General features: G+C 53.4%; 4 protein-coding genes across 4 annotated transcripts; 2 read left to right on the forward strand and 2 right to left on the reverse strand.

Annotated features, from left to right (window-relative positions):
* The first annotated feature begins 179 nt into the window (after nt 1-179).
* Nucleotides 180-1488, forward strand: BO66DRAFT_389949 (putative pyrimidine 5'-nucleotidase). Its single transcript, XM_025646896.1, has 5 exons — nt 180-284; nt 356-368; nt 456-491; nt 626-1051; nt 1142-1488. Exons 1-5 carry the CDS (start codon nt 198-200, stop codon nt 1306-1308), a joined length of 729 nt encoding a protein of 242 aa, XP_025506482.1. The 5' UTR covers nt 180-197; the 3' UTR covers nt 1309-1488.
* BO66DRAFT_28538 (alpha-amylase) lies at nt 1461-3546 on the reverse strand. The gene is made up of 4 exons (XM_025643122.1): nt 3323-3546; nt 2364-3266; nt 2147-2198; nt 1461-2058 (listed from the first exon to the last, which is right to left on the reverse strand). Exons 1-4 carry the CDS (start codon nt 3419-3421, stop codon nt 1613-1615), a joined length of 1500 nt encoding a protein of 499 aa, XP_025506483.1. The 5' UTR covers nt 3422-3546; the 3' UTR covers nt 1461-1612.
* Nucleotides 3547-4089: 543 nt separating this feature from the next.
* Nucleotides 4090-8323, forward strand: BO66DRAFT_317464 (putative dynactin; the record flags this gene model as incomplete). The annotated part of the gene is made up of 2 exons (XM_025643560.1): nt 4090-4527; nt 4598-8323. The coding sequence occupies 2 exons, from the start codon at nt 4090-4092 to the stop codon at nt 8321-8323; spliced, it is 4164 nt and encodes a 1387-aa protein (XP_025506484.1).
* Nucleotides 8324-9646: 1323 nt separating this feature from the next.
* chsE (chitin synthase class Va) lies at nt 9647-15785 on the reverse strand. The gene is made up of 4 exons (XM_025643133.1): nt 15432-15785; nt 15182-15370; nt 9888-15127; nt 9647-9829 (listed from the first exon to the last, which is right to left on the reverse strand). The coding sequence occupies exons 1-4, from the start codon at nt 15542-15544 to the stop codon at nt 9798-9800; spliced, it is 5574 nt and encodes a 1857-aa protein (XP_025506485.1). The 5' UTR covers nt 15545-15785; the 3' UTR covers nt 9647-9797.
* Nucleotides 15786-16516: the final 731 nt, after the last annotated feature.

Genomic DNA, 16516 nt, shown 5'->3' on the forward strand with positions numbered 1-16516 from the left:
CACGAACTCCCCTTAACCACGGCGCATAGGGTTCGGCTATGAATCGTCCCATTCTACGCGCCTGTTATCGATCATCTTTTACTTCTGGCGCATATCCCGCTACCCAGACCCTTTTCTCGACCCCGCGATTTCTGACTCCCCTCCGCGCTGTTCCAGTCCCTCGGAATCACCGCCAACTGCCCCAGTCCCGACGAACCATGACCACCACCACCACCAATAATCACCAGTCGGCCAGCGCGCCACGGGATCCCAGACCAATCTTCTTCTTCGACATTGACAATTGCGTACGATCTCCCTTCTCAACATCCCCATGGATTCACGTTGACTGACCGCCGTCCCCACTCAATGACTGCAGCTGTACTCCCGAGGTATACAACACCGAAATCTCAACTCCACCATTCCACGAAAGTAAACCGAAACCAACTAACCGGGCCCCGCGATCTGCGCGCGCACAGAATGCAACATTCACGATGAGATGCAAAAGCTGATCAGTGAGTTACACCCATAATTACAACTACAACACCAACAACCAACAACCACAACCACAAACCCGAACCCCCACACTCAACCACTCACTGTACTGTACACCTCACTAACCGAAACTCCAATCTCCTTTGCACAACAGACGCCTTTTTCATCAAGCACCTCTCCCTCAGCACCGAAGATGCGCACCACCTGCACATGAAATACTACAAGGAGTACGGGCTGGCGATCGAGGGGCTCACGCGGCACCACAAGATCGACCCGCTCGCCTTCAACCGCGAGGTCGACGACGCGCTGCCGCTGGACGAGATTCTGAAGCCCGACCCGCAGCTGCGCCGGCTGCTCGAGGACATCGACCGGAGCCAGGTGCGGCTGTGGCTGCTGACGAACGCCTACGTCACGCACGCCAAGCGCGTCGTCCGGCTGCTCGAGGTCGACGACCTGTTCGAGGGCGTCACGTACTGCGACTACTCGCAGACACCCCTGGTGTGCAAGCCCAGCCAGGTGATGTACGACAAGGCCGAGCGGGAGGCCGGGGCGTCGAGTTCGGGGGAATGTTATTTTGTCGGTAGGTTGTCTTTCGTCCCTGGCGTATTGCCTTTGGACCTTGGAAAGGAAAAAGGGGTCGTGCTAATATCTTCGGGATTGATGGGTATAGATGATTCCGGCTCAAATTGCAAACACGCGGCGGAGCGCGGCTGGGCTGTGGCCCATCTCGTCGAGCCGGGCGTCCCCGCCCCTCCCGAGCCGGCTTCCCAGTTCCAGATCTCCAGCCTTGAGGAGTTGAGGACTTGTTTCCCTCACTTGTTCAAGTCGCGGTCCTGAGCCTTTTTCTCGTGATCGTATAGAAACATTCCTTCTTTCTCTTTTTGCTTATAGCATAGACTTTTCGTATAATTACACGGCCCACGGGCCTTGAAGACGCTATGAGGTATACGAGTGATGCTGTTTTATATCAGATTCCTGGGTGCTGTTTGGCTTTGATAAACAATATATATCAATCAAGTATGGGCAGCTCCAAGTGACGTTACTGCAGCATTGTGACTAAACATCCAAGCTGAGCCCACTGTTCCCTCCATCGGACCCAGTCTCTCCATCTTCCGTCTGTATAAAACGAAACCAAGAACTTTCAGAACCCGCACAGCCCCGACCCATTAAGATACTTAACCGGATAGAAGACCTTGGGCGCGCCCCCGACGAAATCCACCGGGATCACGCCGCCCGTCGCCGAGACGTGCCGCTCACAGCCGAGCATCTCCATCACCTCGGTGCCCGGGTGATACATCCGCGTCACGTTGACCTGGTAGTTGCCAGTGGCGGTGGTACTGCCGCGGTTGGAAAACGCCGAGACGATTTGCATCCCCTCCGTGCCCTTCCGGGTGATGTAGGTGGATCCGTCGAGGTAGAGGGTCTCGCTGTGGTTGGTTGGGTAGCCTTGGTCGATGAGCAGGGCGTGGCTGCGTAGGTGGTTGAGGGTCTTGGTTAGGATCGTGGTCGTTGTTGTGGAATTGTCGGTTGGCAGGGACCAGAAGGGGGAGTTGGGGGTGGCTTGGTTGTGTTCTTGGCCTTGGTAGACTGGTTTGTGCCGCGGGGGTTAGTATGGAGTGTTTGTGGTTTGGGAAAATGCTGGGTCTGGGGCGGGGATACTGGGGACTGGGCTTACCCATGGGTATTCCGTCGGTGAGGAGAGTGAATGCTAGGGCGTTTTGAGCAAGCTGGATCATGTTAGACTGGTAAGAGGCTTCAATTATGCGCTGGACAGAGGGGGGATGGGGAGGGGGATAGTCTTGAGCGTGCGGGTTGGGCGAGCTATGCACTGCAGCATAACGTCTACGTGTATATGGGCCAGTCGGCGATAGGGAGTAGGAGGAAAGGCTTACTGCGGTATCATTTTGGATGGAGACAAACCGCGGGACATCGTGATTCTCGGCGAACGTCGCCAGATGGGTGTAGTTGTCACACTTCTCGATGGCCGTCTGCAGACTGTTCACCAGCCCAGGCATGTCGCCGGCGGGCGCGAAAGCCATGGTGATGGGCTTATAGACCGCGTAGTTGACCAGGCCCGAGACCGCCTCGTCGTACTGGCACATCGTGGTGGCGTCGACCGAGTCAGCCTCTCCCAGCGTGAAGACCCCGGCGGCGCGGGTAAAGCCACTCAAGAATTCGGGGTCCATGTGGTTTGTTGCAGCGACCCGGAGCCCGTCGATGGAATAGTTGCTCACGAGTTCCTGGACCCAAGTCTGGAGCATTGTCGAGACGCGCGCGTCTTCGGTCTTCAGATCGGGCAGCGCGACAGGCTCGCTGGACAGCCAGCAGCTCTGACTTGTGGCTGCATCGCCTGCCTCGCTGACGTTGCAGTAGGGATGATAGTAGCCCTCTTCGTTGAAAGGGTGCAATCGCGAATAGTCGATCACTGAGGAGGTGACGGTAGTGTTGTCGGTGTCGACGGCTTGCGCCATGTTGTTGAGCACCACTTCCACCATCAGATACATGTCCCGTCGGTGTAGCTCATCCGCCAGCGCTCGCAGGTCTTCGGCTGTCCCAAAGTGCGCATTCAAGGCGTACAGGTCTTGCGGCCAGTGGCCATGCCATGCCTCCCCTGCCGATGTGGTCTCGGGGATATTCTCGACGACTGGAGAGATCTGGATTGCTGTAAATCCTAGGTCTTGAATATAGTCCAATTTGTCGATGATACCGGCCCATGTACCCCCGCAGTATTTGGTGGGATCGCATGATGTATCTGGTGCGTTATTGGGGCGCGCGAAGCGGTCGGTCAAGACTTGCTAAGGAGCGGATGAGGATGCTATGCACAGTGGAATCAGAAGGCAGAGAGACATACATAGATCGATCGCTGTGCCCAGTCGTCGGTCGAGGGAGCTGCCAGTGCTAGGCTGGCTATTGTGGTTAGAAGTCCACCTGTGTACATGAGGCGGGCCATCTTGTACAGTCTTGCTGGGAAGATTGACCGATGTCTGGTGGTGTAGAGCTGGAGGAGAACTCTTAGGTATTTAGAGGTCCAGTGGAATTGCCGGCTGAATACCAGAACAGGCAGGAAGCGATCGTGATGTGAGGAAGCAGACCTCTGGCTCTCCCCGTAAAATTGCTGGATACTGCATCTTATATGTGGTAGTCGAGCCCTTGCTGTTTAGATACAAATACTGGTAGTACTAAGGCTTCATCTCATGGTCTCAATGAGAGTATGATGTTTGGGTTCGCCCCTCACCTTTTGGGTGAGACAGACATGCATACAACAGTATGAAAACCAGGCAGCTCAGCCAGTGGGCTTCAAGAATGTGGCAACAGTAAGGGATGGAGAAAAAAGAAGCAATGGAAATTACATTATGTTGTTGTCGGCCTCGAGCCGTAATGCGGATGTCTGTGCATGCCTCAGGCCCAAGACCCCTGCCGCGTCCTCAGGCCTCTCTCTCAGGCCAGCAACAATCAATCCACTCTCCGTCCCGTCAACAACAATAACGAAGTACTCCGTACTAACTTACCATCTCCATTCTCTCCCCCTCTTCCATCCTCTCTCCCCTCCTCTCTCCCCCTCCTACTAGGGCAACTCTGCGTCTGTACAGGGTCTCCCACCCTGACGCATGCTTCAAGATGACTGAACTAATTCCCGGCCATGTGGTCACTCTCACCGACGGTCGGCAGGCCACCGTTCGGTTTGTGGGCACAACACACTTCGCGCCTGGCGACTGGGTAGGCATTGAGCTCGACGAACCCACGGGGAAGAATGATGGCGCCGTACAAGGCGAGAGGTACTTTGACTGCGAGCCAGGATTTGGCATGTTTATTCGTCCAACTGCCGTCGACGCGATCATTGAACAACCGCCCGCACGGCCACCACCCAAGCCCGCCGCTCCGAAAGCTATCACCACCGCTCAACCCACTCCGGCCCGAGGCAGAGCTCAGAGCGGCATTGCCGCTGGCCTCAAGAAGCCCAATGCGATCGCAACCGCCAACACCAAACGACACAGTGCCGGTGCGGCAAGCCCGACTTCCGCGCTGCGAGGCGCCGCTCAGCGCTTGTCAACAAAGGTAATGCATGCATGCCACCGGATGGGCTGGCCTGGAGAACTCTCAAGCTAATGGCTGGCGCTTACTATAGTCTCCTACGAAGTCTCCGACAAAGCAATTGTCGGGATCTGGGCTTTCCTCCAATCGTTCCTCTCTTAGCAGCACTCCGCGACCCGCCGCAGCCACCCCCAAAGCTCGCCCGTCTATTAGTTCCAAGACATCTATGCCCCCTCCGCCGCTCCCATCAACAATCAATCGCGCCTCTCGCTCTTCAATATCAACACCCGCATCCAAGACGAGAAGACCGAGTCTGCACGCTACCGCATCTGCGCCGACGGGGCTGGCGAAACGCCCTGCAGTGCGACCAACGGTCCCCGGCAGAGCGTCAGAAGATGTGGAGGGTGAAACTAGCCCTCTGTCAGAGGACCCAGATGCTGAAACACTGGATGTCGAGGGCGACGGGGATCAGGATGACCCGGGTCTCAGGTCTGCTAGGCCTAGTCCTGGCGCCTCACGGACAGTGAGTGGCAGCCAAAAGCAGCCACAGCCTTCGTCGCAGCGTCTTTCGACCGGTGGCGCTGTATCGCGAGAACTTGATGAATTGAAAACCAAGCTTCGAGTAATGGAGAAGAAACGAGCCGACGATCGCGAAAAGCTGAAGAACCTGGAGCAATTGCAGTCGGATCGGGACAAGTTTGAGAGCATCATCCAGAAGCTGCAAGCGAAATACCAACCTCAGCAGCTCGAGATTGGCGAACTACGCAAGAGATTAAAGGAGTCGGAAGCTCGGCTGGAGGAAGTCGAGCGCCTTCAAGCCGAACATGACTCAATCCTGGAAATGGCTACGTTGGATCGTGAGATGGCGGAAGAAACGTCCGAGATGTTCAAACATGAATGTGAGACACTGCGACTGAGGGTTGAAGAGCTGTCGCTGGAGGTCGAAGTCCTCCGAGAAGAAAACGAGGAGCTTGGACAGGCCATGACTCCCGAGGAAAAGTCAAGCCACGGATGGCTGCAGATGGAAAAGACGAACGAGCGTCTCCGCGAGGCCTTAATCCGTCTTCGCGACATGACTCAGCAGCAGGAGGCCGAGCTAAGAGACCAAGTCAAGGAGCTCCAGCAAGACCTTGAAGACTATACAGCTATCAAATCTCAGTATGAATCGACGAAAGAGAAACTACTTGTGTCCGAGAACAATGTTGAGGATCTGAAGCAGCAGCTTGAAACCGCGCTGGGCGCCGAGGAGATGATTGAAGAACTGGCAGATAAAAACATGCGCTACCAGGAAGAGATCAACGACCTCAAGGCTGCAATCGAAGATCTGGAGGCATTGAAAGAGATCAACGATGAACTCGAATACAACCACATAGAAACAGAGAAACAGCTTCAGGAGGAAATCGATTATCGGGAGAGTCAGTGCAATGAACAAAACCGGAGAATTAATCAACAGGAAGAAGTCATCGAAGACCTCGAATACACCTTGGTCCGTTTTCGAGAGCTGGTCTCTACCCTGCAAGGCGACTTGGAGGACATGCGCGCATCGCAGCAAATCTCCGAAGCGGAAGCTACCGATCTCACCACGCGCTCTCGTGCCATGATGGACCTCAACTTGAAGCTTCAGGCATCCGTTTCCAAGGCGCAAACCAAGACAATCGATATCGAACTTGGTCGTATGGAGGCGGAAGAAGCAACGCAGCACTTGTCAATCCTCAAATTGTATCTCCCAGAGTATTTTGACAGCGAGCGTAATGCTATCCTTGCGCTTCTCCGGTTCAAGCGTGTCAACTTCAAAGCCTCGTTGATGAATAACACCATCCGCGAAAAGGTTGCAGAGCAAGCCTCGGTGTCTACCGCAATTGAAGAGGTCTTTGTGGCGAGCGAAGTAATGGAGAGGTTACAATGGATTGCTGCTCTCTGTGATCGTTTCGTCAACTACATCAACACCTGTTCAGCCGAGAGTTTCGGCAGCATTGCAGGCGCTCTGTTCGAGCTCGAGCCCGTGGAACGCACGTTGAACTTTTGGATCGAAGGGTTGAAAAAGAACGAAGTGAACATGAAGAAGTGTGCAGTTGAGCTACAGCGGTCTATTTCCCTACTCGCCCATCTTGCTGAGACCCTTCTGCCAACGACCTTGGAAACATTTGCGGACGAACTTTGCATGCGCTCCATGCTGGCCCAGTCTTACATCGATCACAGCGCTTCAACCATCTCGCGGCTGAGGACCTTATTGCAGTCAAAGCTTGCGGTACCGGAAGGAGGCGATGAAGAAAGCGCATTCCTCTACAACAAATTGGAAGGGATTGTGACACAAGCCCGTGGACTGAAAGTCGCCATGGGAAAGATTTATCGCTCTCTGGAAGAGCTCCGCTCCAGATCCCTTGCACTTTCACCCGATGTGGCCGGCCCATTCAAACAAGCCGAAGAAGCAGCCAAGGATCTCTCTGCTTTAACCCGACAACTCGGGGAGACGATTGTGATCATCATCATCGACGAAAGCCGAACTGAGCCTCTGACCCTGGAGGAAGCACTAAAGACGATGTCCCAAATCTCTACACTCTATGCACAGCCTTCCGAAACAGGCAGCGAAAGCAGCGACGCAACGTCTCTTATCTCCAACCGACTGCGTAGTCTAGGCGGGTTCCTCGAAGAGCTCGACTCAATCACATCCGATCTCTCGATCACGTCTGAGTTCGAGAAGCGACCCTCCCCTTGGACCATCCGCGCCGAAGAACTCAAATCCAACAAACAAAACTCCCCCGACGCGGACGAGGAGATCCGACGGCTCAAGAACGAAATTCATGAAGCCTCCACCGCCCTTGGCGTAAAGGACAAGACCATCGAGGAGCAAGCCATCAAAGTCGAACTGGTCGAGTCCCGGATGCGCGACGCCAGCAAAAAGGCCTCGATGGTCAAAGACCTGGAGGCGAAGATCGAAGAGCTCCAGTCGGCACACTCGGATCTGGAATCCACTCTGCACCAACAGCGCGCGGGGATCGAAGCCCTCGAGACCGAACGCGACGAGCTTAAGACCCGTCTGGATAAGGTCAAGCGCATCTCTGGCACGACAGGCGCCACGACGACCGCTGAAGGTGGCGTGGTGATTGACGCCGGCCTATCGCTTGCCACGATGCGGGAGAACGAAGCCCTCCGCGCCGAGGTCGAGAGCCTGCAAGCCGCCGTACGTTACTTCCGCGAGGAACACCGCCGCGCCAACATCCTCGACCCGTACTCGATCCAACGCTCGGCGGACCTGCACTCCTGGCTCGACGTGCCCCTGACGCAGAGCCACGTCTCCTCCCCGCGTCGTGAGAAGATCCAACACACCGCCTCCGAAAGCCGCGACGTCTTCACCCATCTCCTCAAACTGACCCAGGAATCGCACATCTGCGACCTGAAGTCCACCGCTCCTCCGACCACCAGCACCGCCTCCGACCCAACCAGCACCACCACAACCACACGGGTCACGTGGCGCCCCAGCAAGACCAAACTCCGCTACCACGTCCTCCAGCAGCGCGAGAACTTCGAGCAGTGGGCTGACTGGCGCGACGAGATCATCAGCCACGAACGCGAACAGGACCGCGTCGCCACAGCCAAGAAGGAACGCCTCGCGCGGCGACACCACGCCGCCACGAAGAGCTCGGTCTACGGCGCCGCGGCAGGGTTCTCCCAGGGACTGGGCCATGGCATGATGGGTCGCGCGTGGCAGATCCTGGGAGGCATGGAGCAGCACGATAGCGCGGGCGGTCGCAAAGCCGGTGGTGGGGAGAGAGGTACAGTGGTTGGTGGGCTTGACATGGGCGTGGGGTCTTCTTTCTAGGTGTCATCGTCACCGTCGGTCGGCCCCTCGAGCTTCGATCCCTAAGTTTTTCTTTTCCTGTTGGCAAAGATTCTGCCTCCTGCCTCGTGGAATCGACAGAAGGTCCCAATCTCATCCCAACCAACGGGCGGGTGCGCAGCGTCACAGCCCCTTTCCATTCCAGATGAATGAAGGGTCCAGTTAGCTTAAGCTACCCTACACCTTCCGCAAACCGCTACGCGTGTTCGACGTCCTATCTTGCAGGCCAAGCACAGCGACGAATACCCAACACATGCGCAGCGACCTTTCCCATCGGGCTCCCCTCGGCTCTTCCGGTCCCCAGATCTCAGTCCCACTTAACTGGGTACGACAAGACCCCCAAGGGGCAATCTGTCACTATAACTGCCCATCGCTTCTACGTACCACGCTCTACCACCATGTGCTGAAGCTCCCAGCAGATAAGAGAAAGCCCCACATCAATCGACTAAGAGGAGACTCATGATGTAAATGATACAATCCATCAACCAGCGCGCACAACCCCCTTCCGCACGGCTGAAACCGCATATCGCAACGTACAGTACATACCTACCATGATGAACATGACTGTGGCATGCATCTAAGCGTGCAGTGCGTCACACCTGATTTCATGTATCTATTCAACGTGTCAAGACCTTGTAACATACATATATATGCGCATGAACATGAAGAATCCTAGTTCGAAACCTAATTTCCTAGTCCTTGTCGTAATGATACTGCCCAGATAATCTGACCCCGTGATTTGACCTATGAACTACGCGGATTCTCACACAGGAATTACTAGGTAGTCATTTCAGGTTTTGTCAACCACCAAGACCATCAACGAATCAGTTCCATGTTCTGGAGATAGCAAATCGTCAACACAACCAGGTAACTCCTTACTACACAATAACTCAATATGAGACCCCAAAAATAGCATTCGAAATTTTCGCATCAATCTATGTACGCAATGATCATCAATATGGAAAAAGGATAGTAGTTATCCACCAACCCACGAAACTCATCTAATATGGATGGGAAATGTCTAATAAAATAGAGATAGAGGATTTGAAACAAAAGTAGCAATGGAATAGCAGGAAAATAAAAGCTTTGTCCGCTCAAATAATACATCCTTGAGGCGCAGGAAAGGAGGCAGGAATAATAAAATATGCCACACATGTGGTAATGTACAAACGCCGATGCCAAGAGATAAATGGAGCGAAACAAATCAATGGAAGATAACAACACAGTCGAGAAAAAAGTGGGAACATTTCATCGGCAACCGTGTCAGAGATGGCAAGAGATCAGGTAAACATGAAGGTTCGGATTGGGGCCCAGGTGGAAAGGGGAGAAAGCGGCGGCGATGCGCGACGATCAATAACAAGCAGTATTGATCATGGGAGGAAAATATCGCCAAGACGGTAGTAAGGGCGTGTTCATCATGAAAATCGAAGAAGGATTACAGCTATGCGATCTTCACCTAGAGGTGACCGGCGAGAATGGCCTCAGTAGCTGTGAAGAAGTTAGTACCATAGATTTAACCCACAAAGGACCAAACAAGGCTTCTTACCTGAGTTGATGTAGGGACGCTTAGCATCCAACGCGACACCGAATCGTCGCTCAAGCTCCTGCTTGATGCTCTTCTTCGTAACCGTCATTAGATCCGCCGTGCGGAGGATGTCCCGGATTTCGGCCAAAATAGCATCGTCGCTAGGTAGATGAGAGAGGTCTTCCATCTCCATGTCCATGTGACGGCTCATAATCTCCGATTGGGCCAAGGACATCCGGGAGGAGTAGCGAGGCATGCCGAATTGAGACATGGGCCGCGAGGGCGGAAACCCGTACTCAGATTGCATGGGGTGGTAGGACTTGGTGGCATAAGATATGCCAGAGACCTCGGAGCGATCGTCCCGGGAAGTTTGCGCCTCCCACAGTTCGGCCTGATACTCGTCCCACGTCTTCTTCGGAATGGACGCCGGATCGAACTTGCCCTCATCTGAGATGACGACCTTGCGACCTTTCTCTCCAGTGATAACACGGGTGTTACCCCAGGAGAAGTCATCCATGTGCCAGAAGGAGTACAAAGGCAGAGCCAGGGAAGAGATAGGGAGACCCAATAGGTAGATGAGCATCCATCCGAGCATTTCCCACTTGCGACGGAAGATGAAGATGAGTGCCTGGAGACCGTAGATGGCAGCAAGAAGAACAAAAGTGGTCCACGGAATAGTCGAAGTATCGGTGACGAGGTAGTAGATCAAGTACGCGATATAAGCCAAGGTAACAGGCTGAATGACGGTACTGAGCAAGTCGACAAAGACAATAAAACGCATACTAAAACAGCAGAAACCACAGAGCTGCTGCAGAGGCACCAACTCCATTAAGTTATGCACGGTTGAGTTAATCCAACGACGACGCTGCGACAGGAACACAGCGAAGCTCTCAGGCGCGATAGTCCAGGCCTTGGCAGCGATGATGTACTTGGTTTTGAACTTGGGATGAAATTTCATCAAGAGTGTAGTGAGATAACGATCTTCACCAAGATGCAGCAGGTTCTTCATGTGGAGTGTATCAACGCGAATTTCGGAGTAGGCATCGATAACCTCTTTGCTGACGAACAGAGGCTTTCCACTCTCCGCAGAGCGAATGCGGTACATTGTGAAACAACCGGGCAGACAAGTGACTGATCCGAACAGACTCTCAAATGCCTTGATCATGTTGTGTGAGATGTAGTATTCGTAGACTTGCATCATGGTGATGGCCGAGTGTTTAGCGTTAGACAAAGCAGTTTCACCGCAAAGACCGATGATTTGAGTATCAGCCAATAGCGTAGAGACGAAGCGTGTTGCTGCATCCGGGGCGACAACAGTATCGGCATCGACCTGTAGAATGAATTCATAGAAGGTAGGGTTTACACCGATAATGTTGCGGATCTGGTGATACATTTCCAGCTCCATCGGACTCATAGCCAAGTTGTAGTGTACGCGGTTCAAGAATCGCATGAGTACCATCTGAGAATCACGCTTTCCACGGTTACCAGGGCGAGCAACCTCGGAAGGCTTTCCAACCTTGACAACAACAAGGAAGGGGACAATGTGACCTTGAACCTCGTAGAGACCTGAATAGATTTTACCCATATTGTGCTGCTTCTGTCCTTCGCCCAGACTTTCGAAGCTGAGAGGCTCGGGATCGACGGATTCTGGGACTCCTAAAATATCCAGGACAATTCTTGGGGTAGGACGATCGTTGCCTTGTCCGATAATCATACCATCGCAAATGACAACAAGGAGTTTCCGCTTGTCATCATAACGCATGCGAGCCATGGAATCAATGGCACGGCGCAAAGAGTCTTCGTCTTCCGTGTAGGCTGGAACTTGACAGATGATGAATTTATCAAGATTCTCCGGGAGATTCTTCCTTGTGAACTGCAGGGCAGCAAGGAACTTGAAAACCACGACCGAAACAATGAAGATGGAGATTGCCAGAATGAAGTATCGTGCAAACAGACATTGAGCCGAGTTACGGGTATCGACATGACCCACGAAAAAGAGATTGTCCAAGCACAGCTGCATACGCTGGCGCATGACGTCGGTAATTTTCAAGTTCTCCCAATACTTCGTCAGATCTCGACCTGGAAGGTCCTGGAAGAGAGAGACGACTAAAGTACTCATAAAGTCGCGGTTGACGTCGGCAGGGACCGTCTTGCCCTCCGGGGCTTCCACTCTCCGACCTCCTGCAACGTACGTCGTTAAATCATAGACCTTGCCGTTGATACTTCCAATGTACTGGGACTTTTCACCAAGGGTCTTGATGTACTCTGGTGTGTAACCGACCCAACCTTTGAAATAATTTGATCTGAGTGAAATCATTTGCTCCTGGAACCAATCCGGCCGGTAGTCGTTGGTGAAATAGCGGAAGTCGTGGTACTGCATGTTGGTATCGGTGGAACTGACAGTGGTGGCAGAGCCTGAGACGTTGGTCGCTGAGTAGTCCAAAAGCACCGTAGGATCCACTTCTCCTGTCGTGCCGGGGCACAAAGCTGAGACCTGTACAGGGAACAGACCGGTGGCATCCGTGCCTGCGTATTTCTTGAGAGCCGTTTCGGGCACGATATCGGGGTAGTGTGCGGGCATGAATTTGCCCAAATTGAAAACCACACCCCGAACTGCGACGAAAGAGTTGTGTCCATCTTTGCCATTGTGCGAAGACAGCTCGGCAGACGAGTAAACGTGCTGTGTGGGACAGATCAAGGAAGGAAAGACAACAATGAAGAAGATGGCGACGAGACAGCAGAACCAGATGATCAGATTGATCGCGAGCTTTTCACGCCAGGCAATTCGCACATCCTTGCGCTTCATACGACCGAGGAGTTTGATGGTGAAGTCAGGGATGTACCACGTTAGCAGATAGACGAGGAACATCCACCTTTTGCGACTACCAGACACAGGTATATCTTCGATCTCCTCCATGTTCTTGTCATTGCCCTTTTCCAACATCTGCTCACGGGTATCCAGATTCCGGAACATGTCCCCGGAGTTGAAGGCAGAAGCACCAGCCTCGGAGCGTCCATCGAGATCGCGACTACCAAAATACCCTTGCTTTCCTTCCTCGCCGTATATGAAACCACCTGGCGACTGGTCCGCTGGGCCAAGGAGTCGGACTTTGGAATCATGGTAGTTCGCGGTCTGCGGGTGAAGCAGACCGTCCCCGCCTTCGTCGGAGCCTTCACCCGCAGCGTAGACGGGAACCACGCGCTCGCCGACCTTTGCAAGGTCCGCCCAGCAACGTTCGCTGAGGAAGACACCTGTGCTGCCGACTCGGGCTTCATTCCCCGGCCATCGCTTCTCATCAAGGACAACCTCCGCCTTCTCCCTGTCGCTTCCCACCACAACATTGCCAATCTCAGCCAGACCCAGGAACTCCGCGAATGGGAGGAAGACACTGAAGTCTGCATTCCTCAGTCGCTGGCTGATTTCCGTAATGCCGAATGTCTGTACCTGTGCGCGGACACATTTGCTGTCAAATTGATTGGCGATACGTCGATCATTGGGCTTCAGGCAGAAAACGAAGTAAGGATTCAAGTTGGGGGAGCTCAGACATTTATTGACAATGTCTAACGAAGACAGGAACTGTCCGGCAGCGCCCTGGATGCCACTTGCAATCATGGCGCTCTTGCGTCTTCCGGAACTCTTCGATGTACTGTCAGCCTGACTATCAACCTCATCTCTGTCCTCGATAGGCGGCGGTGCATCGAACATGGGACGGGAAGACGGGCCGTTTTTGCGCCTGGCCATACTGGGCATACGCAGCGGCTTCGAGCTAACTTGCGCTTGTACAATGGCGGTCTTCTCTTGGGGATGCGTAACCGTGTGTAGAGCCTCCTGGCCAAACAGATCTCTCACAAATTCGCTGTTCGTGGACTTCATGAGATTCATCAGATCTCCGGAGATCATGTCACCGTTCTCCTCCAGAAGACCATGAACAGGGTATTCGACTTCGCCAGCAAAGTGCTTCACTGTGAACGAAGTGCGTGCATGCTGTGAGACCACACCTGTGGCTTGGCCAGCGGAACCAACGGTAATAGCGGGGTTCTTGTTTTCAAAACGTCTTCTGACCGATTCGAGGAATTGAGAGTCTGTCCTTCCACGTCTAGTCTGGTCATCGAGAATACTCAACAAACCATTCGCGGGTTTCAACAGGCCTCGCACGGTATCAACGTTGTCGAAATAGCTCGTCGCTGGCACGGAAACCTCTTCCCGTTCCAGCATATCTGCCTTCCGGTCGAAGAAGGATTGCAAACAGAAATTGTACAGGGACTCCGTCGCCGCATTGCTCAGTAGCTGGTCCAACGTCGAGCCGGTTGCGCTGACTTGAGAGAAACCAGGGAAGTCGACGACCGAGACGGTGTTGGCCACACTGTCCTCGGCCGCGCAGATCTTCTGGTTGATGGTCTCAATCACATATGCCACCAGGAGAGAGTACAGGGTTCTGGCCAAATCATCCGCATTCTGCCGTGCCCCCTTGGGATCCAACATCACAGTGACGCGCTCCCGGCGGATGGTCTTCGTCTTGTAGCCAAAACTGGTCTCGAGTTGTTCCACACTCAAGCCCAGGAAGGCCGCAATGATGGACAAAACATCCTTGTTTCTGACGACGGTGACCTTCTCGCCACCCTCGTGAGAGTATCCGCCAGATTCCTCCGCGCCGGTCGTCGTGGCCTGTCCGCTCACGAAATCAAGCTGTCCCAGGTGCAGGATCGTCGCCAACATCTGAAACAGTTCCGCGATTTCACTGCGGGGGAACTCCAACTTCCTCAATGCAGTCTTAAAGTGCTGGAATCCATCGGCGTCGTTGATGCCCACCTTGAGCTGGGTAGGATGACCCAGATATCTCCATCGCTTGTGACCGATCGAGGCGGAAGACAGCTTGCCGGCCGCGGTCGAGACGTGGATCGAATTGTCGAACCCTAGATGGGTCTTCTCGGCAGCACTCGTTCCAGCAAGGAGATAGTAAAGGACGTGAAAGCTTCGCTCTCCAGTAGGAACGGAAGCAATGCGACTGCGCTCAAGTCTGTGGTCGATAATCTTACCACCGATTAAGGTGGGGTTCACTGATGAGGAACCATCGTACTGGAGTTCCAAGAAAAGTCCAGCTTTGGATGCTGTCGGCGTGGTCAGGGACTTGGTTGTCGTGAGGGTGTCAAAAACGAAAGCAGCGTATGACAGCTTCGAGGAAAGAGGGGTAGAGGAGAACGAGAGGAAGGCCGAAACGATGTGAGATCGAAGGGTGGTCTTTCCAGAGCCACTCTCACCACTGAGTCATCTTGTTAGCTTTCGTGCCCACTGCGACGGCCACCAAGGGGCTTACAGGAAAACAATGGCCTGGTTCTCTCCCCGTGCACCGAGACGAGTGAATGCCCGCCTGGCCAGGTCCTCCGCCTCTCCCATAGCACTGCCCTCTTTGTCGCCATCGGGACCTTTGGCGGATGAGGTATATGTGTTGAGACTAATCAAAGCTTGCGATGACAAGCGAGCAGTTGGTAATCCGACATGGAATCTACAGTGTGCCACCATTAGCAACCTAAATGTCTTTGACGAGCTTAAATGGGCTTCATTACCGGCTGGCTAAGTGTGCAGTCAAATGTGTGTCAGACTGCAGATGTGAAGGTAATGACGGTAGTGAGGACTGTGCATGAGACGGGGTGTGTCCCGCGGTGGCATGTGCAACCATGTTCGCGGTGTTTACGCCTCAAGACCCAGGTCGTGGGTCAAGCGACGGATGCTGAAGCTGATCACAATAGCGACCTCCAAGGTATCTTAGAGGTGAGAGCAGTTGGATCAATGTCGAATCCAGTGGAATCCTTTCTTGCTATGCTCGGCCGAAGTAAAACGCGTGTTGTTGTTCCGGGCCTAGGAATGTTGCGATTACCTCGAATGGACAATGCTTGATACTCAGTCAAAGTAAGATAGGTACATTTCCTGCACTGATCATAGCAATCTGCGCTAGAAACAAAATTCGGATGATGCTCCAACTTCAAGGTCAAGAGAAGCGACTGGAGTAGCCTGCAGACTTGGGGGTAGATGGGAGGGGGGGGCGCAAGCTGGTTTGAAGCGATTGTAAATGGCGGGCGCCAAGTGAGATGAAGCGAGCGTCGATGAGGAGGGGGGAGATGGGAAGGAGATTAAGATTAGGATTATCAGATGCCAAACACAATCACAAAAACGGCGAAGGAGCAACAGAGCGATGGAAATTCGAAGGAGGAAGAGGAAGAAGCAACACCAGTGAGTGAACAACGGGTAGCTTTTTCTGGGGACAGACAGACAAGACAAACGCATCGGACAATGTTGATAAAGGGAATCCACTCCTGGTCCAGTCTAGTAAGTATATTACCGTATGGGGTAAGTCCGTATGGATGGATCTTTTTATGGGCGGCGGCGGGGGGAAAGGGAAGAAAAGAAACACAGAGAGAGAGAGAAAAAAAGAGGGGACTTCAGTTTGAAAGTTACTAGCAAATTGGTAAAGAGCTGGGGTTACGTATTTTTCATTCACCATCCTTCACTATCTCTTTTTTTTATCATTAGCTTATCGATTTTCTTCACTAATTGCCGGGCAACCTGCTCTTACGGTGGTAGTCTACACATTAGCAGCAGCCTTTCTTCGGCCATTACGAAGAAAAATAGAGCATCTATCCCATCCCATGCT

The sequence above is a fragment of the Aspergillus aculeatinus genome (assembly GCF_003184765.1).
Source record: "Aspergillus aculeatinus CBS 121060 unplaced genomic scaffold BO66scaffold_11, whole genome shotgun sequence".
In the NCBI taxonomy this organism is placed as follows: Eukaryota; Fungi; Ascomycota; class Eurotiomycetes; order Eurotiales; family Aspergillaceae; genus Aspergillus; species Aspergillus aculeatinus.

Excerpts from the sequence above, each read along its gene's own strand:
- BO66DRAFT_389949 (XM_025646896.1), top strand. The coding sequence starts at position 198 with ATGACCACCACCACCACCAATAATCACCAGTCGGCCAGCGCGCCACGG. Across the intron at positions 492-625 it reads TGAGATGCAAAAGCTGATCA|ACGCCTTTTTCATCAAGCAC; the intron begins GTGAGTTACACC and ends TTTGCACAACAG. Across the intron at positions 1,052-1,141 it reads GGGGGAATGTTATTTTGTCG|ATGATTCCGGCTCAAATTGC; the intron begins GTAGGTTGTCTT and ends TGATGGGTATAG.
- BO66DRAFT_28538 (XM_025643122.1), bottom strand. The coding sequence starts at position 3,421 with ATGGCCCGCCTCATGTACACAGGTGGACTTCTAACCACAATAGCCAGC. Across the intron at positions 3,267-3,322 it reads GGGCACAGCGATCGATCTAT|CAAGTCTTGACCGACCGCTT; the intron begins GTATGTCTCTCT and ends TCCGCTCCTTAG. Across the intron at positions 2,199-2,363 it reads CCATCCAAAATGATACCGCA|CTTGCTCAAAACGCCCTAGC; the intron begins GTAAGCCTTTCC and ends AACATGATCCAG.
- chsE (XM_025643133.1), bottom strand. The coding sequence starts at position 15,544 with ATGGTTGCACATGCCACCGCGGGACACACCCCGTCTCATGCACAGTCC. Across the intron at positions 15,371-15,431 it reads ACTGCACACTTAGCCAGCCG|ATTCCATGTCGGATTACCAA; the intron begins GTAATGAAGCCC and ends GGCACACTGTAG. Across the intron at positions 9,830-9,887 it reads GCGTCCCTACATCAACTCAG|CTACTGAGGCCATTCTCGCC; the intron begins GTAAGAAGCCTT and ends ACTTCTTCACAG.